This window comes from Oratosquilla oratoria, chromosome 26, assembly GCF_046742065.1.
Source record: "Oratosquilla oratoria isolate Oo_2021 chromosome 26, ASM4674206v1, whole genome shotgun sequence".
Lineage (NCBI taxonomy): Eukaryota > Metazoa > Arthropoda > Malacostraca > Stomatopoda > Squillidae > Oratosquilla > Oratosquilla oratoria.
Genome location: NC_134802.1, coordinates 5,656,480 through 5,681,329, shown reverse-complemented (window position 1 = coordinate 5,681,329; position 24,850 = coordinate 5,656,480). Strand labels below are relative to the sequence as shown.

At 36.6% G+C, this 24,850-nt stretch overlaps 1 protein-coding gene across 1 annotated transcript in view; it reads left to right on the top strand.

Moving 5' to 3' along the window:
• LOC143039239 (uncharacterized) overlaps positions 1 to 24,850 on the top strand; it is a 269,379-nt gene that overhangs the window by 68,874 nt on the left and 175,655 nt on the right. Inside the window, exon 2 of the mRNA XM_076209108.1 lies at positions 19,618 to 19,766. Coding sequence (XP_076065223.1) covers positions 19,618 to 19,766 — 149 coding nt within the window. The remainder of the gene's footprint in view (positions 1 to 19,617; positions 19,767 to 24,850) is intronic.

Sequence of the window (24,850 nt, the reverse complement as noted above, 5' to 3'; positions counted from 1 at the left end):
ATTCAATTTATTCATAGAAATTTTTAAGTCAGCAAGGAAGGCAAAATTGGATATTCCCAATCCGGCAAGAGCTCCTAAAGCTACCACTAACATACTTCTCTTTTGTCTACCATTTCTTTTGAAGTTTGAATCTATGACATCAAGTTTATGTTCTATCTCATTTATCTTACTTTCAAGTTTCTTTTGAACATTTTTACTGGAAATGTTCTCTTTTAATAATTTCAAATTCACTCTCAAGGAGTCAACATTATCCTTAATCACAGTTATGTTTTTATAATCCAGAACTATCCTGATAAGCTTGTCTACCATTATTAGGTTACCTTGATGTTGTACCAATGCTCCAGGACGAATTGGGTTCCAGTCCAGGGCCCTCACTAAAGAAAGTATTATTAATATGGCAGTCTTCATCTGTAAAATGTATCAAGATTAATATTCAATTCCCGTACGATATTATTAACATATTCCCTATGCTCTTCAGGGTTTAGAGTCCCATTAAAAGTGATACACAGATTATCTTCATCATCAAATTGTATCCTAACCTCCTTCATATCATCTAAATGATTAATTGATACTTCTCTAGTTTCCAAGTGTAAGATCTTGTATTTATTTCCACCTACAGAATCAATTACCCTATATGGACCTGAGTACCTTGGTGAAAGCTTATTATAGGGTGAATGTAGTTTGACCATGACTAAATCTCCTATTTTTAATTCTAGTTTATGTGATATTTTATGTTCTTGCTTTTTCATCTCTTGTGTATACTCTTGCATATGTTCTCTAACTCTTTGGAGAATACTTTGAAATGTATTTATCCTATCTGAGATATAATCATCTATATTATACACAGGTTTCTACTCCGCAATCAAAATTTCATATGGAAGAGTTTTGTCTTCCCCAAAAATAATATGCTATGTTAATTTGGTTGTTCAGAGAACATTTAACACAAGGAATCCAAGTATCCCAAGTTGTACTATGAGGACTTATCATACTTCGAGGACATGTAATAATTTTCTTATTTAACCTCTACAACTCCATTACTTTGTGGATGATTCACTAAAATATTGACTTTGTGAATTTTGAATAACTACACAATTCTTCCACGATTTTGCTATTAAATTCAGTTCCATTATATGAAACTTAGATCTTAGGTGTAGTGAAATTACAGATTATCTGATCATAGATTACCGAAGCAACTGTTTCAGCTTTCTTATTTGGAATAGGTTGTAAAATACAAAATCTTGAAAGATAATCAATGGCAACAAATACATATTTATATCCATTATCAGACATAGGTAACTCCAATGTATCTATGTGAACTCTTTCCTAAAGTTTCTGTGGAATGGGATATGTTAACATAGGAGCAGGTTTTGGTGTATTTCCTTTCACCTTAGCATATTTCAAACAATTTTCTATATAAACATATATATCTTTCTTCATACCTAGCCAAAAGTATTTAAATTATGCTTGTCTATAAGTTTTATCCTTCCCTGGATGTGAACTACAATCACTATCATGAAGTCACTTCAATATCTCTTTTACAAGAGTTTGTGGTAGTACCAACTGATTTACTGGGCCCCTAGGAATATCTTTCTCACTTACAACTGTTGTTTTATACAAAAGTCCATTAGTCAAATGAAATTCCTCTATCTTATACCCTTTGTTAGTTTTGGAGAATTTCCTCTTGGGTTCATCAAATACTTAACTAATGAGTCACATGTCTCATCATCCCTCTGTTCCCTTATTAGCATTTCCTCATCTAAGATTACTAACTCATCTATACTACAAACAAAATTAATCAACCCTGTCATTGGTTGGCTAATGTTTCTAGAAAGTGCATCTGCTGCAACATTCTTTCTACCCAGAATATATTCAAACTTAACTTCATGGCACTGAAGTACTGCAAACCATCTAGCTAGTCGGCCCCTAAGATTCTTATGCTTAAATAGGATCTGAATAGCTGCATGATCAGTCAACACTCTGATTGGATACCCCAGTATCATATCTCTTATACTTTCTAATGAATATATCACTGCTAAAGTTTCTCTTTCTGTTATAGAGTAGCTTCTGCGCTATTACAAAGTCTAGATTGTAAACTATTGGTTTCAAAGTTCCATTTCTCTCTTGCATAAGTATGCCTCCTAACCCTATGTCAGATGCATCAGAACAAAGAATTAATTCTTTACTATAGTCTGGAAATATTAAAGCTGGAGAACTCGTAAGTTTATCTTTCAACTTGCCAAAAGCTTGCTGTTGTGCAGGTCCTCACATGAACTTTGAGTCCTTCCTTGACAAGGAACTTAATGGATTAGCAATGTCAGCATATCGTTGGATAAAATTTCTATAATACCCTGTCAATCCCAAGAAACTTCTAACCTTTTCTACTTTGTTTGGAACTGGAAAATTCTTTACTGCTTCAACCTTTCAGTTCACTGTACTAAGTCAATGCCTGCCTATCTTATGTCCCAAATAGATAACACTGTCCTGCAAGGACTTAAAATTTTCAAGTTTCACTTTCAGCCCTGCTTCAACTAGTCTTGAGAATATCAAATCTAATTTCTTAAAGTGCTCAGCCGCTGTTTGGGAAACTATTAAAATATCATCTAGAAATACACTGGCAATGTTTCCTAACAACCTATCTAGAACTGTATTCATTAATCTCAACTAAGTTAATGGACTATTATATAACCCAAATGGCATTCGTTTGAACTCATAGTGTCCCATTGGAGAAGAAAATACTGTGAATTCTCGTGAGTCTTCATGCAACTCTATTTGCCAAAAAGCAGATTTGATATCTATATTGCTAAAATATTTATTCTCAGTTCCCAAACTTCTAATAATGTCCCCTATTACTGGTAATGGTAACCTGTCACGTATGGTGTGCTTATCTAATTCCTTATAATCAATAACTGGGCGCATAGTATCATCTGATTTTGGCACCAGGATCAAAGGGAAGTTCCACTCACTTTTACTATGTTCAATAATATCCTGCGATAACATTTCAGTAATCAGTTTATCTACAATGGTTAATTTGGAATGAACTCTGTAGGCCGGAATATAAATAGGTTGAGTGGCTGGTTTTAATTTAATCTTATGTTTCAAAACAGTTGTTTTGCATAAGGCGTCCCCTGACAAAGCAATTGGTTTCTTGTGCTTCATGAGCAAAGCAACTAAGCTTTCATCCAACTCAGGGCAACTAGTAGGTTCTAGTTGATTCTTGTATTGCTTTCCCAACTCTGTTTCTTCCCGAACTGAACAGATTGATGAAATTGGGAATTCTACCTCCTTAGTATTCTCATTTAAAATCTTAATGGGTTTTGTACACACCTGAAAACATCCTATTTGTGTTCCTTTTCTTAAGACTATGTCTTTATTCAAAGTATTAATCATTGATATTTCTACCATGTTCTTATTTGACTTATAAATCCCTGAGTCCAATTTCAAACCTTTTAATCTAATTGATTCTGGGCTGGTTAAAATTTCAGAGTCTACAGTGACTCCTTTCAACTGCACTGCTACCCTGTTGATTGCTCTGGACTGTAATAATGTCGACTTTATTACACCACCATCCACAATTTGCAAGGCTTCATTTGTAGTTGATGAATTAGTCATTTCTGGGATTTCTTGAACATCTGAGTTGGATTCACTATATGTGGCTTTACTTTCTCTTGGTCTGGACCGTTCGGCCTCATTATCTAAAATATAAATATTATCTTTCCTATCTATTTCTAGGGATTCTTTGATTCCTGTCACTGGTCTTAAGTCTTGTTCATGTAAAAATGGGATTAACTGTGATTTCACTAAGATCCCTAAATCAGCAGGACATATGACTATGTTCTCTAATCTCATAATTGCAAATCCTATCAATAAATCTCCTAAAAAAAAAAAAAAAATTCTACACCTATCACTGGAATGTGCAAATGTTCATTTGTATATATGATGACTTCTAGTTTAATCTTACCTAAAAATTTTAACTGATTTCCAGTTACTCCTTGCAACGAGTAATGGATTGGCTCCAAGATTTTCACTCCTGGTTATACTTGGTTTAAAACTCTACTAATTATAACATTAACTACAGATCCTGTATCAATGAATATTTGAATATGTTTATTGAACACTCTACCAGCAATAATAGGTTCTACAGAAGTTCTTCCAATTGTAATTGTCAGTTTATAACTATATTTGATGTTGGAGTTTTCTTTCACTCTTATCCTTAACACAATACTGTCTATTTGTATATATATTGGGAGTTCTGTAGTATTGGTTTATTCTGTGTCTGAGGGTTTTCCTCTTGTTTCGTAGTGTATACGAAAAATTTTACATTCATGTGTTCTATGTTCTATCCTTTGATGATACATACAGAAAGGTGGTTTTCTACACTGATGCTCATCATGACCCTCATATTTGCAATATCTACAAATAGTTCCATAATAACAATCTTGTGCTTTATGCCCCCAAGTATTACAATTGTAACATACAATTATATAATTCTTTGAAGGCTTCTAACTCTATGTCCAATTTCTCTTTTCCTATACTCACTCCTAGAGTTCCTAGTTTCTTTCTGTTGTCCCACTGTCATCACATATAGATTTATGATTCTGGTCTCACTGTACCCTTGAAGAAGATGATCTACCGCCCCTAAATTCATAGTTGACTTGAGATCTTTATACAGTTTTTCTGCCGTTAAGTCCTCAGAATTTTTTGTTAAACCAAATGTGATTTATTACCTGAGAAACTTTCATTTTATCACTAGATCTTTCTATCCAATCTGAATCTTTCAAGATAGAATTCGTGTCTTTCGACCATCTACCTAATCTTCCTAATATTATGTGTCTGATTCACTTGTTTTAACTTCTTTGATCATTATACCCAAAGACCTAATAGGCTCATCCCCTACCTTGTAGATCGCCTCGTTCCTCTTTCACTCGTAGCATGAAGACCCCTCGTTCCTCGTCCTTTGAAATTAACATACGCGCTGGTTGTGGTTGTGCACTGCGTGGTTGTGGTTGCGTGCACTGTAGATTGGTGTACCCGTTCACTTTTACGCTCAGTCTTGTCACGCACCAGTCTTGCAATTACTTCGGAGGAGGTTCGTCCCTCGCTGTCACCAATATTAACTCTGTTGCTACCATCACTTTCAGTTCCCTTCTCTCCTTAATTACTGATTTTCATTCTGTTAACTGTTCCTTCTATGATATTATATTTCTTCATTCACTTTCAACTTTCTTCACTTTCTTTTCATCATTGTATAATTGTAAGTCACTCATCTGTAGGCCCCATGCCTACTTAGTCAAGTACCACTTAATATAAGTTGTTCGTAGGATATTTAAACGATTTAGTTATTTTCTTCAGTTTCTTCATTATTTCTACAGCTTAGTTTGATTAAGTACACCAGAGGACTCCCACCTGGGATCCCTAATTCACTCACCAAGCCAAGTTTGCTTCGACGTCACTACTTAATTAATCCAATAACTTTGATCTTTACAAATAAGTACCTCCCTTTAAGGGCGTGGCTTTTCCTCCGTGCACCAATAGTTTCTCTCCTCCACCCTTTCTCCAATCAGAAAGACTGTTACACCGTCTCAAGAAATACTGCCTACGCAAGCAATCTTGGTCACGAAGCAAGGTGGCTTAGTGTTAACATTTCGTCACATCAGCATCAATATCGATACTCTTACTTGTGTTTACAAACTTTAGGCGGTTAGTGAGATTATGCAACTCTGCAACTCCGTTGCGACCATTGTTTTCAAAACATCTAAGTCGTAGAAATTAATTTCTCGCCACTTACCCCTCTATCTACCTACATATCTACTACTTTCATCTACCTTAATCTACCAGCCTCTTACAATGTCTGTCAGGTGACAGATTGTCTTTTAACAGTCCCAAATCTTCTCTTTAATTTTTTAATGGGTTCACTTTCCAAGGAATGGTTTAAGAAATTTATTTTGTTACAATTGCCCATTCTATTATTTTTATTTTATTTTATTTTATTTTATTTTTCTAAACTCATTTCCCATTCTTGGCTCCATGGAAAAATATTGTCTAGATCTTTTTGCAATAGACTACAGTCCTCATTCTTTTTCACTTATGTGATTTTTACGCCATCTGCAAACATGTTGGGATAGATTGTTATACCTTCCATCATGTTATCGACATCGAATGGAAACATCATTGGTGCGAACACTTAATCTTGTGGAACTCCGCTCGTTACTGCTCTCTCTCATGACATTTCATCATTCACTACTGTCTTCATGTATCTTCCCTTCAAAAAATATTTCATTCATTCAGATAGTTTGCCTCTTATTCATCGAACGTGCTCTAGTCGACTGCGAGGTGCTTTATATATATATATATATATATATATATATATATATATATATATATATATATATATTATATATATATATATATATATATATATATATATATATATATATATATATATATATATATTTCCTCTAGGCCGAGGTACACACAGTCCACCCACTCTTCTCTATCTTGAAGCGCATCATCCAGTCTCGAGTAAAAACTTTAAAAGTTCGACACATGACCTCCCAGGTTTGAAAACAAATTGACTGTCTGTTAGAATGTTAATATTTTTAAGATATTTGGTCCATCGATCCTTCACAATTCTTTCACATGATTTCACTATTGTGCTGGTCAAATACGTCCTATAATTTAGAAGTTTCTCCTTAATTCCATCTTTGTGTATTGGTACCACATTTGCCCATTTCCAATCAAGTGGCACTATGTCTTCCGTCACATGATGTGTCACACAATGTGTTATGCAATGATGTATCACATGATATATTATGTGAATGTATTATGTAATGTTCATCCACGTAACCATGAAATGTGTTATGGAATATGTAATGTTCACACTCGATGTCGTGTGTGCCATGATATACTGCAAATGGAATTGGTCAGAACTAGTTTATATGATAAAATGTAGAACCATAGAAAATGTAGGACCATAAAAAAGCTAAATTTTTAGAAATTTAGCCACAGACCTCCCAAGGAGAAAATGACTCGAAGTTGCGGCGGAGGAGCAAAAGAAATGAATACAACGCGACCCAGGATCAGAGGTCGTGGATAAAGATGGCTCAGGAAAGAAGCGCCATCACCACATACGATTGTATTTTCATGCGGAAATTAGATAACCAATGATAATTTGTACACCTTTCTCGCTCGAAATAAAAATACGAGACAAATGTGTGAAGGCAGGTAAATAGGAAAATAGACTAGGCTTATAGCTATATGATTCTTAGCACCTGTGCCTTTGGCACATGTAAGTGCCACAGATATAAAGAATGTTGCGTGCTATGTCTCTCGTGCGCGTCTCGTTCTCACCCCTGTAATATTATCATGTAAGTCTATTTGCATCATTTGTAAGTAAAAGTAATGATATTTTTTCCACTTCGCCTTTATTTCAAAATCCGGAGAAAAAGGGAATTAACCGATTTAAAAAGGGAAATATGCACAATGGCAATGGATTGATAGTGTTGTTCGAATCGTGGCCTGGTTTGAGTCAATTAATCAGAAAACAATGCCAGAACGTGACACTTCCTTCAACAAATATAAGATGGTGAACCTTGTCCGCAAGTTGTTTCTTACATTCTTTAATTGTCCAGTTTGAGATCTGGTCAGGCCCTCATCCAATGATCCCAAAAGATTGAGCACTTCCCTCACTTCTACATTTAAATATTTTAAGCTTGAATTTTTACTCCACTCGCTTTCCCACATTTTTCTTTGTCGTTTGTTGAGACCTAATGGGAACATTCACTTGTTATTTCTGCCTGACCTGAGGTCTCAATGACCTTACCACCCACTATTTACTGGTGATTACGTCCCTGTGTCCCAATTTAGCATTAATAATTGTGTGTGTGTGTGTGTGTGTATTTATCAAGTATCGATATTGGCGCTGATATGACGAAATGTAAGCACTAAGCCACATTCCACTTCGTGACAGAAGGGCTTGCGTAAGCATTATTGCTTGACACAGTATAACAGCCTATCTAATTGGAGAAAAGGGTGGAGGAGAGAAATTATTGGTGCACGGAGGTAAAGTCACGCCTTTAAAGGGTGGCACTTATTTGTAGCGTTCAAAGTTATTGAATGAATTAAATAGTGACGTCGAAGTAGACTTAGCTTGGTGGGTGTACAAGGATCGCAGGTGGGAGTCTTCTGGTGTACTTACTCAACTAAGTTGTAAAAGTGTAATTTCATTCTGAAGAAAAGAAAAAGAAAAATACGTTTAATTCATCTTCCTACCGATTAATAGAACTTGACTAAAAGCCTACATTAAGAGGCATGGGGCCTACAGATGAATAATGTACTAATATAAGTGGATAAGATAAAGATAAGAAAATTGTGACTGTGGACTTACTGAAAGTGTTAGTAGCAGCGGAACTAACAGTGGTGGCGCGAGGGACGGACATCCTCCGAAGTGATTAGATGAACACGGAGTTAAAAGTGAACGGGTACACCAATTGACAGTGCAAGCACCATAACCATGCAGAGTAGAACCACAACCAAGCCTATGTTAATAGTACGAGGAATCTTCATACTACGAGTGGAACAAGGCGATTTACAAGACGATCTTCAAGGCAGGGAATGAGTCACTATAAAGCAGTAGTAAACGAAGATTAATGAGGGACGACGAGGCTGACGAACGACGAGGTTGATGAACGACGAGGCTGACGTACGTAAGGAAGACTAACGTGGAAGCAGTCAAGTCAAATCAACTTACTGAAGGTATGAATAACACTAATAGTAACGTGCTTAAGAACGAAATTCATACGTCAAATATAAACATTCCCAAATTCACCGGTGATGAAAACACCTTAGGAGTTAATCATTTTCTTAACATGATACTTTAATTCTAAGCAAAAGTATAACAGATGAAAAAAAGAACATAGAAATTTTAAAGGAGAATGTAGATCCTCAGAAAGGTAAAGCTAGGTTTATCATAAATTTCCAGCAAATGGAAGATATCAGCAGGTATGAAGAGTATAAAAAACTCTTCATAAAACATTTTATGTCAAAGTGTGATCAGGATCTTATCGGGTCTTTGGTTAGAATGATCAAAGAAGTTATAACAAGTGAATCAGACACAGAATATTTAGCAAGATTAGATAAGTGGTCAAAAGACATGAATTCTATCTTGAAAGATTCAGATTGGACAAAAAGATCTAGTGACAAAATGAAAGTTTCTCAGGCAATAAAATTAATCACATTTGGCTTGTTAAAAAAAAATCTGATGATTTAACGGCAGAAAAGCTGTATAAAGATCTCAAGTCAACTATGAATTTAGGGGAGGTAGGTTATCTTCTTCAAGGGTACAGTGAGACCAGAATCATAAATCCATATGTGATGACAGTGGGACAACAGAAAAAAAAACTAGGAACTCTAGGAGTGAGTATAAGAAAAGAGAATTAGGATGTAGACTTAGAAGCCCATCCAGGGATACTAGAATTGTATGTTACAATTGTGATACTTGGGGGCATAAAGCACAAGAATGTTATTATGGAACTGCTTACGTAAGCAGTATTACTTGAGACAGTATAACAGCCTTTCTGGTTGGAGTAAAGGGTGGAGGAGGAGAGAAATTATTGGTGCACGGAGGTAAAGTCACGCCTTTAAAGGGTGGCACTTATTTGTAACGTTCAAAGTTATTGAATGAATTAAATATTGACGTTGAAGCAGACTTGGTGGGTGTACAATGATCCCAGGTGAGAATCCTATGGTGTACTTAACTATGTTGAAGAAATGTAATTTTATTCAGAAAAAAAGAAAAGTACGTTTAATTCACCTTCATATTGATTAATAGAACTTGAATAAAAACCTACATTAAGGAAGAGGCATGGGGCCTACAGATGAATAATGTACTAATATAAGTGGATAAAATAAAGATAAGAAAATTGTAAATGACTGTGGACTTACTGAAAGTGTTAGTAGCAGCGGAACTAACACTGCAATGAGTCACAGTCTATTTCGGAGTTTATTCTCTTTGATAATTTTGCGTCATCCTCAAAGCAGTTCATGTAACTTTCAATGCCTTCGTCCATGTCATTTACATATATAGCAAACATTATCGGAGCCAGTACTGACCCCTGTGGGACGCAACTACTCATTTCTTCCCATTTTGAATATTTGTCTCTGAGCACAACTCTCATTTTTCTCCCATGTAGGAAGTCCTCCATCCAATTCAATAGTTTTCAATGTATGCCTCCTATTGTTTCCAGTTTATATAGTAATTTTCTGTGTGGTACCTTACCTGTGTGCGTGTGTTTGTGTGTGAATGGGAATATGAAATACAGGAGCCTTAGTTTGATTTTATTCCTGACTATAGGCAATTCACTCAAAGAATCTCAGTCTCCTGCGTTTTCGATTGGCAGCCCTTCTCACCCTTCCCCCGCTGAGCTGGCTGAAACTTCAAGCCTCCTGATATTTTCATATTTCTTCACTTAGATCAGTGACTAAACGAGTTACACAAATTTCATGTAAATGTAGGGATGAAGCATTCCTTGTTCACCTATTTCAAAGCTTCCCATCTCGATAGTACAAAGAAAGTAATTATAGCGAATATAAGATAAGGAATGTGATTTTAATGTTTATACAGCACTTTAGTTATCATCGCTGTGTCCCGTCATTATGAGGCTGGTTGTAAAATTTAACATATCTTCTGTGATATAAAATAGTCATGAATATGACTGTGCTTTCACATATCCCATAAAGTGACACATAAAGGAGAAAATGAAAGATTTATATGCTTATCTTTTGATACTGGACGGGTAACGGGAAGCACGGCGTCTTGCTCCCTCCCTCCTTCCACCCCAATCAATCGCAAAAGGCAAAATTGAACATGACTTGAGTACATACCGCTCATGGTTTTTCGTTCTCGATTAGTTTACGGCTTTCATAATCTCATATTCACAATCTTCTTGAGTCTTTGAATACGGTTGTACCAACATATATGGTCGGAAGCGTGACACAGATCGGAAATTGAAATATGTAGATATGAAAAAGTTCGTGAGTTGCATCGTAGCGAAGGGTGAGTAGGGCTGCCTACCGAAAACGCAGGATCGACTGAGTTCACCTCTAGAATATATATATATATATATATATATATATATATATATATATATATATTGCAAAAACTGCTTGTCCAACTTCAAATCTGCTTCCTACATAAGAGAATTTTGCTTATTAACTAACATGTTCTATTCCTCCTTTGTTTTAGTTCTTTTACATATGTCAAGAGGAGATTTAAATTTTCTGTGAAACATCATTTCAGCAGGGCTTCCTTTTGTACTTGAATGAATGGTTCTCCTGCTGTTATACAGAAACCTACTAACTCTTTTGTTAATCGATTCACTTTAATATTTTAGCATTCCCAGTTTATATTTTTAACATATCTCTCAGATAATCCATTGGATGTAGGATGAAAAAGAGCTGGATTGATCAGTTTTTTTTCCATTCCGTTCATAAAACTCTTTGATATCAGCAGAAGCAAAATAAGCAGCATTATCAGAAACAATGACATTAGGAATACCAAAATTAGCAAAACTTTTCCTTAACAATTCCATAGTATTAGCACAAGTCATGCTTGAAATATATTGAACATCAATAAACTTAGAATAAGATAAACTAGACTAAGATACAAAAAAATATATGTATATTATTTTCTATTGGTCAACAATAATCAATGCAAATCCTACTTCAGAGCTTACTAGCAAAAATCCACATAAATTTGCATGAAGAAATTTGATTATTTGTAACACAACATTCATTACAACTTTTTGCAAGCTCTTCAGTCATCAGAAAGCCTGGCCCACCAAATGTTTTCTCTAGCCTTAGCTTTTATTGCAACAATTCCATTATGACTGGAATGCAGTTGCTCTAACATTTACCTCTTAAGGCAGATGGAACAATAACTTTATTCTTAAACAGAACAACGTCATTATGAATGGATAAATGATTTTTAACATGATAATATTCTCTACAAACATCTGAATTGTTATTCCATCCAAATTTTATAAGAGAAATTAATCTATTCAGTACAGGATCTTATTTTGTCATTTTCTGCACAGTTTCAAAAGAAAATTAATACAACCATCAATAGGTGGTAACCTATTCAAAGCATCAGCAACTACGTTGGTTTTACCACATTTATGAACAAGATCATAGCTATATTGTGACAACAAAACAGAACACCTGATTAATCATGCATTTGAAATTATTGAAATTGCGTTTTTTTTTCTGAACAATCCAAGAAGTGGTTTATGATTAGTTCTCAACTAAAAATTCCTAACTAAATACTAGTACTAACACTTCACGGTCAGTCTGGAGTAATTTTTTTTCAGTAGAAGTAAGCTATTTACTAGCAAATGCAATCGGTTATTCAACATTATTTTCCACCTGTACCAATACACAACCTACTCCTACTGGAGAAGCATCACATTCTAGAATCAATTTCGACTTTCAAGTAAAGCATAATAAAACATTAGATTTGCATAAAGCTTCTTTAATGACCACACAAACTTGACATTGTTTTTTGTTAAATCACAGAGTGGTGACAAAATTTCTGAAAACTTATGGACCAATCTATTATAATGAATGACTAATCAAAGAGATGACTGTAGCTCACGCAAGTTTTTTTGTACTGGAGCATCAAGGATAGCTTTAACTTTATTTGGTAATGGAGATTAGCCTTCACCACACATTACATAACCAAGGAAATCAATTACAGTCTTATTGAATTCGCATTTTTTCAGATTCAACTTAACATTAACTTCAGCCAATTTATTCAAAACAAGCTTAACTTTATTACTTTGGTCTTCTCTTGACTTAGCACAGATAAGGATGTCGTTTAAATTAATAATTGAAATATCAATAGCACTTAATAATTGTGGTATGTACATTTTAAAAATTGCTGGCGCTGGTGCCAGTCCAAAAGGCAATTTTTTGTATCTAAACAATCCTTCTTCAGTTGAGATAACAAAGTATTTCTGGTCTTCTTCAGAAACCTTCATTTGCAAATATGCATTACACAAATGTAGCTTACAGAACACATTATTATCTCCAACTGTAGCCAACATTTCATCAACCTTAGGCAGTGGGTATTTCTCAATATTAATTTGACTATTTAAATGCTTAAAATCAGTACAAATTTTCATTTTACCTGAATCTTTCAAAACTGGTACAATGGGTGAAGCCCAATCAATATAAGTTATAGATTCTATGATTTCATTGTCCAAAAGATCTTTGTGCACTAATGGCACTTGCCTTGCTTTGATGAATTTAGTAGTAGCATATTTTTTCATATATATTTTAGCTTCAATTCCTGTGATAGGTAAACCTTAATTAATTTTTTAACTACCCAAAAGTTATTTAGGATTATCAGAAACATTCATCCTATTTACTAATTTCACTTTCAAATCTTCGTCTAAGTCTGTGATCTTAATGCCTACTGTACTTTGTTCATTAGATCTCTACCACATAAATCATTACAGTGTGAATCAATAAAAAAAAAATCGTACTACATTTGTTAAATCTTATTACAAGATTAACTTGACCTTTTACATTTTTGATGACCTTCATAAGCAGTCAATTCTATGGAAGATCGAGTAATTTTAACATTTAGTACTTTTAGCCAATTTTCACCTAACAGTGAAACACATGAACCTAAATCTATCTCTAAAAGTACATATATCATTTAACACAAACTTGTACATTTCTGGTTTAACAGATTTTATACAATTACAAGAAACTTTCAGCAACATGCTTTTGTCAACAAGCTTATAAGCACTAGTGTTCTAACTCATTTTCATGCTCTGGTTCAGGTTCAGAAACTGATTTTACATTTTTATTCTTAAAACTCTTAGAACTATTTTGCTTCAAACTATCATTGGATTAATTTGAATCGTTTTACTTAAATCTACATTTTTTTTTTAATGACCCTTACGACCACAAAAGCGACATTCCAAGTTTTTAAACCTACAAGTAGAACTTGGTTGCGGGAATCCACAATGTTTACACTTTGACATAGCCTTGCTAAAGTTCTTATGCACTATGCACTGGTGTACCTGATAAACTAGTTCGCCATCTCTCCTTCCCCCATGTGAGCTTTCTCAAGCCACAAAATGCGGTCTAGGAGTATTGAAGATGTCAAATCCTCTAGTTTCAGGTCCTCGGCAAGTAAATATTTGAAGTATGGTACCTTATCTGCTCACCCTCCTCCTGCTAGACTGCTACAGTCTATCAGCTATTGCGCCAGGGGAATCTTCTCTACAGTTGCCATAAACAGTTGGTCTCGCACACTAGCATCAAACGTTGCACCAAATTTCCAATCCTTTGCCAGTCTCTTCAGGTCTGCATATAGCTCTTTCACAGTTTCTTTTTCAACTTTACGCCATTGTTGAACAGAACACAAGCTTCGGTGATATGATGGCTTTGTGATGAAATGTTTCTTGAGTAATTCAATAAGCTCATCATATGTCTTTGTAGTTGGCATGTCTGGAGTAGTCAATTTTGCTGAAATTCCAAACATTTTAGTGCCTATGCAAACAATTGATTTTTCTTCTTGTCATTATTAGTTATTTCCTGAGTGACTAAATGTGCTTGAAACAAGGCCAAATGAACATCAAATGGAAGTTCTTCATGGTTAAACGGTCCAATCTTTACGGAAGATACCATCTTTTAAAATCTGGTCTAGTTTCTTGGGTATCAAAAAACTTCTGACAAATTTAAGTAATCTTAAAACCTTCTCTATAATAGGAGAAAAACAAACAAACAAGTGACTTCCGTTGTTGTGTAGCAGCAAGCAATATAATTAAAGGCACCCACACTAGGTGTGGTCACCCTTAGCCTAGTGTAAACACCAGGCGTTGTGACGCACGCAATCGAAGGCGGCAGTAGTTTTCCGTGCCTTTTAATCAGTTTCATTATTAATATTCTTCAATAAGGATAAAGCAAGCACATGCTTGTTATAACACCGTATACTCCTCCATTCAATAAGCAATGAGAAAATGTCAGAAGAGACATTAAATATGATTTGATCAAAATACTACTTCATGGTGAAGTACACATACATGGCAACTTTCTATATTTATAGGTCTGAGTGCAGCGGTGAACGTGGTGGAACCAGTCTGATTCGGTTTGCAGGTAAACATGGAGCAACGTTACGCTATCAAATTTTGTGTTAAAACTTAAGAATACCAAACAAGAAGCTTATGGAATGTTAAAGGAGGCCTATGGGGATGAACAGATGAGCCAAGCAAGTTTCTATCGGTGGTTTAACAGATTTTCTGAAGGAAATGAACAGGTTGAGGATGAACCCAGATCTGGAGCACTGAAAAGTGCACTCAAGGAGGAAAACATTGAGGAAGTGCAAAGGTTAGTGATGCAAGACCGTCGAATATCTGTGAGAATGATATCTGAAGCTGTTGGTACAGAAGAGACAGTTCTGACCGAAGATCTGAAACTCCACGAAGTCTGTGCTAAATTCATGCCAAAGATCCTCTCCGACGACCAGAGGCAGTTTCGTGTGGAATGTTGCACTGACATTCTCGAAATGATAGAGGCTGATTCAGGTTTCCTGAATAAGGTAGTGACTTGCGACGAGAGTTGGGTGTTCACCTACGACCCTAAGAGCAAACGTCAGAGTGCTTAGTGGAAGTACGCAACCTCCCCCAGACCCAAAAAGGCAAAGATGAGCAGGTCGCAAGAGAAGGCCATGGCCATTCCTTTCTTTGACTCCCAGGGGCTCATTCACGTTGAATGGGTTCCTCAGGGTCAAACCGAATAAGGAATATTACCTTACTGTTCTGAAAAGGTTCAGGGAGAAGATGAGGAAGAAGAGGCCTCAGCAGTGGAGGAGTGGTCAGTGGTGCTTCCACCAGGACAATGCCCCATGCCACAACTCAACGCTGGTGACCACCTGGATGGCCGACAGCGGAATGAAAGTGGAAAAGCACCCACCCTACAGCCCTGACCTAGCCCCTTGCGACTTCTTCCTGTTCCCACGCATGAAAGACAGCCTCAGGGGAACCAGATTCCAGTCAACAGAGGAGCTGAAAGAGGCATCGGAAAGTTACCTGAGGGGACTACTAAAAAAGGACTCTGAGAAGGTCTTCCAGGACTGGGAGAAACACATGCAGAAGTGTGTAGATGTGAGAGGCAACTAATTTGAAGAAGACAAAGTTTTTGTAAGCTTATGAAAATAAATAGTGTCTCTCCTGACATTTTCTCATTACTTATTGAATGGAGGAGTATATGACACTATTTTTGATTACCTCATGGTGCCCAATGCGGGCGAAAACATTAATAAAATAAAAACAAAAGGCGTATGTCGCCATGAACCTAAACATTATTTTAATCTGAATACACTACAACTCTGTAGGCTGATATATTTATCTATTCGGAATTATTAATAGTTAGATATATAAGCATATGGGCCTACTATTAAAAGGGGTAAAATGAGGATAAAGTATAAGGTGACATAATGAAAAACATTAACCGTAGCGACCTTTTATATTGTATCAATTTATCACTATTAAAATGTCATAATTACACAAGTATCACAACCCTGCTAAAAACATCATGACAACGCTACAAATTTTATTTGTATAACACAGCTTATTGAATAATGATTTTCCTTCAGTATTCCTTACTTTTGATAACACACACACACACACACACACACACACACACACACACATACACATATATATATATATATATATATATATATATATATATAATGATAGATAGATAGATACAAATTAATAGACATTTAGATATGAATACATGTAACACATTCTTAGCATATTTTGAATATGCGTTGCATATAGAGATATATTAAGGTTGGTTATCTGAAAATCTGACAGAATCAATGTATTCATTACCTCACCCATGGAATACTCAGAACTATTCATGATTTTGTATCTCGTAAACCTATCGGAGAGTTGACACTTTGGCGTGGTGGATAGGATTAAGTATTTTAATGACTACAAAACCTGTCGATAGAGATGAAAATATCTACAGGGTTACCCATATCAAACAAAATTTTGTACTAAAGATGAGACAAAGAACAGCTTGCACACATAGTCGCCCAATGCTAACTTGCACGTCCCTGATGATGAAAACAGAATTTCTTCATTGGGTATCCTCTAAGATATACAGGGTTCCGTCAAATATTCTGAATAACGTGGCATCAAAGAAATATCTCCAAAAACCAATTGTCAAAAAACCAAATGGCAAAGAAATTACAAAGGAATCAATAGCATTTGCTCTAAAAACTATGAAATGAGGAAAGCACCTAGGAAAGATGGCATATCGATAGATCTTTTGAAAGATGCAAGGAAAAAAAATTATAGCAAGTTATTTTAGCTATATACCCTGAGATCATGGTGCGATGATGTAGGGCTTTTACTTCACAAAATAAATAAAGAAACAAATAAATAAATAAATAAAATAAAATTAATAAACAAATAAAGTAAATAGAAAATAAAATAAAATTGCATAAAATATTCTCCAAGATCCTTACAAATAGACTAAGTAAAGGTTTATGTGGAAACCAACTAAGATAATCGACACACGTACATAGACGTATATTCGACTTTGGACCATTTACAGACGATGAATCAACTAATCGAGAAAACGACAGACTATGTCATGGTGAATCTCTCTCAAATTTTTTGCCGCTTGCCTGGAAGATATTTTCAGAAGGTTGAGTTGGGAAGAGAAAGGTTTGAAGATTGATGGCGAATATTTTAATCACCTAAGGTTTGCAGATGACATTATTGTTATTTCAGATTGGGCAGAAGACTAGGCAGATATGCTGAGGGATCTGAACAAGGAAAGTTTCAAAGTAGGTTTGAAAAAAGAATAAAACTCAAACCAAAGTCATGTTCAATACGAAAGTTCAAAGTAAAGAGATTATAATCGAGGGTGAGGTTCTTGAAGAGATGCCATGCTCTAGCTTGATTATAAAGAAATATTTCATGTCTGCCGTTGTCACGTTTTTGCGATAATATAATAATCCAGTGTATGTTGTTGTAAATGTAAATTATTATGTTGAGGATATGATACTGTACAATGTAAGCACTGGTTGTGAATGAGTAGGGAAATGAGGTTTCCTCCTACATGCAGAAATATGACCAGTTCTATAACAATAAGCACACGAAGGGTGCATTGGGACGGAGAAGGTGGGCTCGTGCTTGTGAAGAGTCACGTACGCATTACATAAAGGAGGGAGCCCCTGGGGTGATGCGACCTACATACATACATACATATACCAAGGTTTTTTTTCCCCTTACGAGGGGGGTAGCCAAAAAGGACAAGGCACAAAAACATTCCCACCCATTTCATCCCCGAAAACACTCCACACCCCTCCACCCTCCCTCCCATCTTAGCACCTCCTAGATGACGGGTCATCCCTGCACCCTGCCCACTGCCCTGGGTCAGAAGCAGTGTCGCAGGACCTACCTACGTATAATTAGATTCATGAGTACTTTGTTTTCTGATATGCTCCCAATCCTCTAAACCTACATATATATGCAATCCTAGCGTTACACGCGTCCCTCCTTCATGGTACAAAAAGTCCACATCATTGTGTGAAGGCTCCCTCTCCTTTATAACTACACCAACCATCCCTCGACCTGAGGAGGCCTACCGTTTGAGTGGATTGCTGACTACCCTTCCGGCAACACCTGTCAGTCCGCCTCACGTACCTCGGAAGGTCTTTTGTCTCCTATGTGCTGAGAGGGTTTACCAAACGGTCTCAGTCCCTGGTCGGGAGTCATGACCATTTCGACTGAACTAAGACCTTCACTCTCTACGCAGGAATAACCCCCAGAAGAATTTTCTCTGACATTTGTCTACAATAATTCCAACGTTTGTCTACAATAATTTCTTCCATTTTTTACACCGTCCGCATCCGTTCATTCCATGCATGCTTCAACCTTTCGCTTCCCAGTCTCATCCGGTCCAATTGGTGACTTGTCCACGTGTCCTGAAGTAAATGCCCCCAACCAGGCGCAGCACTAAAGCGCCATGCCCAGTCCATCAGAGTCGACGCTCATAACTACTGAACTCCTCGGGCATCAGCTAACCATCTAAACTGGCCGCCCGTTTAGGTTTGGAACCCATTACCTATCTCTCCTGACTTCGACGTCCTAGATTCTTCACACAACTTGTACGAAACTGTTGCATACACAAAATCCAATACCCAATGTACAAAAACAGAATAGACAAAAATAGAAAATAGTGCAAGTTATGATGTACATACTAATATATACACATCTACCTTCCTAATAATGTACCGAATGATAATAGTGTAACATCTAAGATTAATAATAATCCACATTTCACATTACTCCCACATTACTAGTCCTAGTTTAGAAGTTCTTATTGCTTTAAGTTCAGAATTCAAGTTGAAACAATATTTCAACAGGAAAAATATGCTATTGAAATGTTTGTCATAATATTATATATGGGATATTGTGTGTAGCTTTTGATTTTTATATTAATTTGTGTTTCCATTATATTTATCTTAGATCATTCTCAGTGATGTTGTAACTCTTTTAATATAGATTCATATATTCTAATTTCAAACAGAAAATGGAGTGGTTTTGGAAGCGCCTAAAGTGTTGCCATTAAATGAAGCAGAGGACGAAAGTGTTTCACCTTCCCTGTTGTCTTCCTCTCACTTTGCCCCCTTGCCGCCTGGGAGTAACTACGCGGAGATGGCCAAAATCCAGGTGCAGGTAGGTCACATGTTTAAAAAAAATAATGCCAATAAGCATGGGGAGGGGATATTTTATTGGTAATATCAAATTTAGACTAGTTATTATCACTAGCATTACAAATAACGTGTGGTAATTGCCAAACACACTCCATTTGTTTGTTTGTTTTCTTGGCCTCCGCGAGGTCTTTTTTATCTCCGCGGCATCCACTCGGTGACAAAGGTGTTTTAACTTGTTTCGAGTAACCTTTGATAACGGTTAGCTTATTTCCATACTGGTTATTGTGGATTTTTCTTTTCCTGGCCTCCGTAGGCTATTTTATCTACGTGACACACATTCGGAAACGAAGGTACTATAACTTATTTTGAGTAACCTTTGGTAATGGTTGACTTATTTTTATCCTAGTTGCTGCCAGTCTATTCTATTTATCTTTGTGCCCCCCACCCCTTCGTTAGCGAAAGGATTAATAATAATGCAGGCAATGAGCTCCTCTATGCAAAGCTCAGGTGTACTATGCGCTATTGTGATGGCAAAACCTATACATACTAAACACGGACAGGCGGTGCATCCAGTCATGAATGACTATTTCATTAATAAACATAATATTTTAGTTGACTGCCAATAGAAGCCTATAGGGTAGCCCACTCTATCGCAGTTCCTTCAGGTTTCTCTTACCGGAAACCCGCAATTTTTTGGCAGCTGGTAACGGTCCTTTCCAGAGCCATACTCAGAAAGAATATATATATATATATATGTATATATATATATACATATATATATATATATATATATATATATATATATATATATATATATATCACTGTTAACCCACTATCGGAGAAATAATAACGGAAAGTACAGAGAAACTGTATATTTCGACTACTCTCTGTAGTCCTCTTCAGCAGAATGCTTACATAAGGTTAAGGTACAAGTATATATGAAGAAATGAGGGGTACATAGAAGGGGATGAGGAAAGTGGGGGGGGGGGCTCAGGTCACATGCCCTTGAAATGGTCGGGTCAAAGTAGGACAAGGGGTGATATTTTGTCCAACCGCTTTAGACATGATCTTGTTGACCGCTAACTTGGTAATACAATCTGGGGGCCACTGGCCTTTAGAGGTATTAAAGTTAGGATAATGTTTTATTAGAGAAGATTCTACAATTTTTCTTCTATAGCTACAGTGTAGCTATAGAAGTGTGCTATAGAAGAAAAATTGTAGAATCTTCTCTAATAAAACATTATCCTAACTTTAATACCTCTAAAGGCCAGTGGCCCCCAGATTGTATTACCAAGTTAGCGGTCAACAAGATCATGTCTAAAGCGGTTGGAATCGTATGAGGGGTACAAAGTAAAGGGAAAGGAAGTTAAGCATAAAATAAAGGAGGCAAAGGGGAGAGCAGATGTGAAATGGGGTAAGAGTATGACAGAAATTTTTGAAAGCAATAAAAAGATGTTCTAGAAGGAAATTAAAAGAGAAAAAGGAGGCGAATCAAGTAGAGAGGAAAAGGTAAAAGGTGCAGATGGAGAGATGATAATGGAAGAGAAGGCAATGAGAGGAAGGTGGGCAGAGTATCTTAGGGAGTTGCCAAATGTGAAGGAGGATATGGAGGGAAAGGTAGTTGCAGTGGGAAGCGCTAAGAAAATGAGAGTGATGAGTGAGGAAAATGGAGGAGAAATAGGGAAGGATGAAGTGAAAGCAGCTGTTAAGAAGATGAGAGCAGGTAAGGCACCTGGTCTGGATGGATGCCATGCAGAATGTCTGAAGAAAGGAGGTACAGTGATGGTGGACTGGCTGGTGAGGTTGTTTAATGTTTGTTTGAGAGAGGGTAGAGTGCCGGAGGACTGGAGGAGTGCCTGTATAGTTCCGCTTTACAAGGGAAAGGGGGACAAGTGTGAGTGTAGTAGTTTCAGAGGGATCAGCTTTTTGAGTGTAGTTGGGAAGGCGTATGGGAGGGTCTTGATTGAGAGGATTAGGAGAGGAACAGAGGGAGTAATTGGTGAGGAACAGTGCGGGTTTAGGACAGGTAGAGGTTGTGTAGATCAGATCTTTGTGGTAAGACAGATGTGTTAGAAAGCTATAGGAAAAGGTAAGGATGTTTTCTGGGCTTTTATGGATCTGGAAAAGGCTTATGACAGGGTAGATAGGAAGGCACTGTGGGAGGTACTGCAGATATATGGGATAGGAGGAAAGCTGTTAACAGCAGTCAAGAGTTTTTACGAGAGTAGTAGAGCTTGTGTTAGGATTAGAAATGGAGAGAGTGAATGGTTTGAGGTAAAGGTAGGACTTCGTCAGGGATGTGTTATGTCACCCTGGCTGTTCAATGTTTATATGGATGGGGTGGTGCGAGAGGTGAATGCAAGGGTAGTGGGTCAGGGGTTGGAGATGATTAAAGAAAATGGAGAAAAGTGGAAGGTGAGCCAGTTGTTGTTTGCTGACGACACTGCTTGTAGCAGGATCAGAGGAGGGATTGAGGAAGTTGGTGACAGAGTTTGAGAAGGTGTGTGAAAGAAGGAAGCTGAAGATAAATGTGGGTAAAAGTAAGGTGATGAGATGTACAAGGGGAGAGAGTGACAGCAGGCTGGAGGTGAGCATTAAGGGTGAAAGACTGGAGGAAGTGGATAGTTTTAGATATTTGGGTGCGAATGTGGCAGGAAAGGGAGGAGTGGGGGTGGAGGTAGAATGTAGATTGAGAGAAGCGAGTAAATGCCTTGGTGGATTAAAAAGTGTAATGAGAAATAGACATCTGGGAATGGATGCTACGAGGAGGTTATATGAAGGAGTGATTGTACCAACAGCATTGTACGGGGCAGAAACATGGAACATGAGAGAGGAAGAGAGAAAAAGTTTGAATGTGTTTGAGATGAAACGTCTGAGAAGTATGATAGGGGTTACTAGGCTGGATAGAGTAAGAAATGAGGAGGTGAGGAGGAGAACAGGGGTGGAAAGGGAACTGGAAAATAGGGTTGATGAAAGGATATTAGGATGGTTTGGACACATGGAAAGAATGAGTGAAGAAAGATTAGTAAAAGAAGTATGGAAGGCAGAGGTGGAAAGAGTGAATATGAGGGGGCGTCCTAGGATGAGATGGATGGATGGGGTGAAAGGGGTATTACAAAAGAGAGGAATGTCTGTGGAGGAAGGACGGGAGAGGACAGAAGATAGGGGTGAATGGAGAGGGGTTGTGTATAAATGATGCTATGATGCATGAGGGGGAGTGACACCTATTTATTCTATCTTCCTTATTAGTTTCTTGTGTGGTACCTTATCAAATGCCTTTTGTAGGTCCAGAGAGGCACAGTCTGCCCAACCATCTTTTTCTTGTATTATATCTATTAATCTTGAGTAGAAGCAGATCAAGTTTGTTGTATATGATCTTCCTTGTCTGAATCCAAATTGATTTGGAATCAGTATAGTTTTTTCTTCCAAATGTTTAACCCTATCTATTTTTGACGACCTTTTCGCAAATTTTTGCTACCGTGCTTGTCAGGGAGACCAGTCTGTAATTTGATGGGTCTTCCTTGTTTCCTCCCTTATAAATCGGTACAGTGTTTGCATTCTTCCAGTCCTGTGGCACTTTTCCTTCTTTAAATGAGAATTTAATTATATTGTATATTTTATCTATTATATTTTCCATGCGTTCTTTTAGTATCCAATTTGCAATTCCGTCTGGACCATGTGATTTTTTGACGTCAAGGGTTTTGATTTGGTCGCTGATTTCCTTCTGTGTTACAATTATTTCTTTCATTGAGGGGGATATCTCTCTATTTCCTCACAGTTAGGTAAATTTTCTACTGTGAATACTGATTTGAAGTGGTTGTTCATAAGTTCAGCCATTTCCAGTTCTTCTGTATATTTATTTTTACCTTGGCGCATCTTTTCTATTTCTTGTTTGTTCTTCAGTTTGCCATTTACATACCTGTAAAATAGTTTGGTTCTTCCTTGCATTTTTCTATTATTTTTTTTATAGTTTCTCTTTTCATCTCTGCGTATTTTTACATAACCATTTCTTAGTTTGATGTACATTAGTTATTTGCTTGTTTTCTTGTCTCTTTTCCATTTCTTCCAAGCTTTGTGTGTGTGTGTAAATTGAATACGACAATTGATCAAATTCTTGATATTATCTATTTTTCTTATCAGGACTTTTCCTGCTGAAGGGTGAGCTAATACAAGATCTCCATAGTTCTCCATTTAATATCTCGAGCTTTCGTCTTCAAAGAGATATCATCAGGATTATTAAGGGAGAGCATTTTATAAGCTATTGCTTCTGCTCTCTGTTTTTCAACAAATTAATGTTTGTATGTATGTATATAAATGCATCTTCAATACGCAAATATAATATGTAATATTTTGTTGAATAAACTGTTAACATGCAAAAATAAAAATAAAAAATATACAAGTGGAAAATATTTACAAAATAAAATGTTCAACACAAGTGTTATCGCTTACGTCTAAGAGAAAAGTACAAATGGTAGGGGAAGAGAAGAGCTTAAATGTACCACTAGTTCTCCATGTTTCTAGCTTGGAGCCGAGTTGACCGCCTAGGCTGCCCGGCAGTCGCAGTGGGTGGTGGGTGGGGTGGGGGAGAGTGGGAGGGGGAGGAGAGGACCTCGATATAACGCTGTCTCAAGTAGGCGTCGTTGTACAATAGAATACTGGATGTCATATTAGATTGCATATATATATATATATATATATATATATATATATATATATACATATGTATATATATACACAGTTATCTCGAATTATGACAAAAGAAACAATATAGATTTAATATATCTAGACTTTGCAAAAGCTTTTGATACCGTCCCACACGAAAGACTACTTACTAAATTAGCTTTGCATGGAATAAGTGGTAGCCTATTAGGTTGGACTAGTAATTGGTTGAAAGGTCGAAAACAAAGAGTTGTTTTAAATGGAAAAACTTCTGGATGGAAAAGTGTTGCAAGTGGAGTTCCTCAGGGTTCCGTTCTTGGGCCACTTCTATTCATAGTATATATAAATGATATAGACCATGGACTAAAATCTACTGTTTCCAAATTTGCTGATGATACAAAACTGTGCGGAGTGGCAAATGATCACTCAAACCAATTAGATATTCAA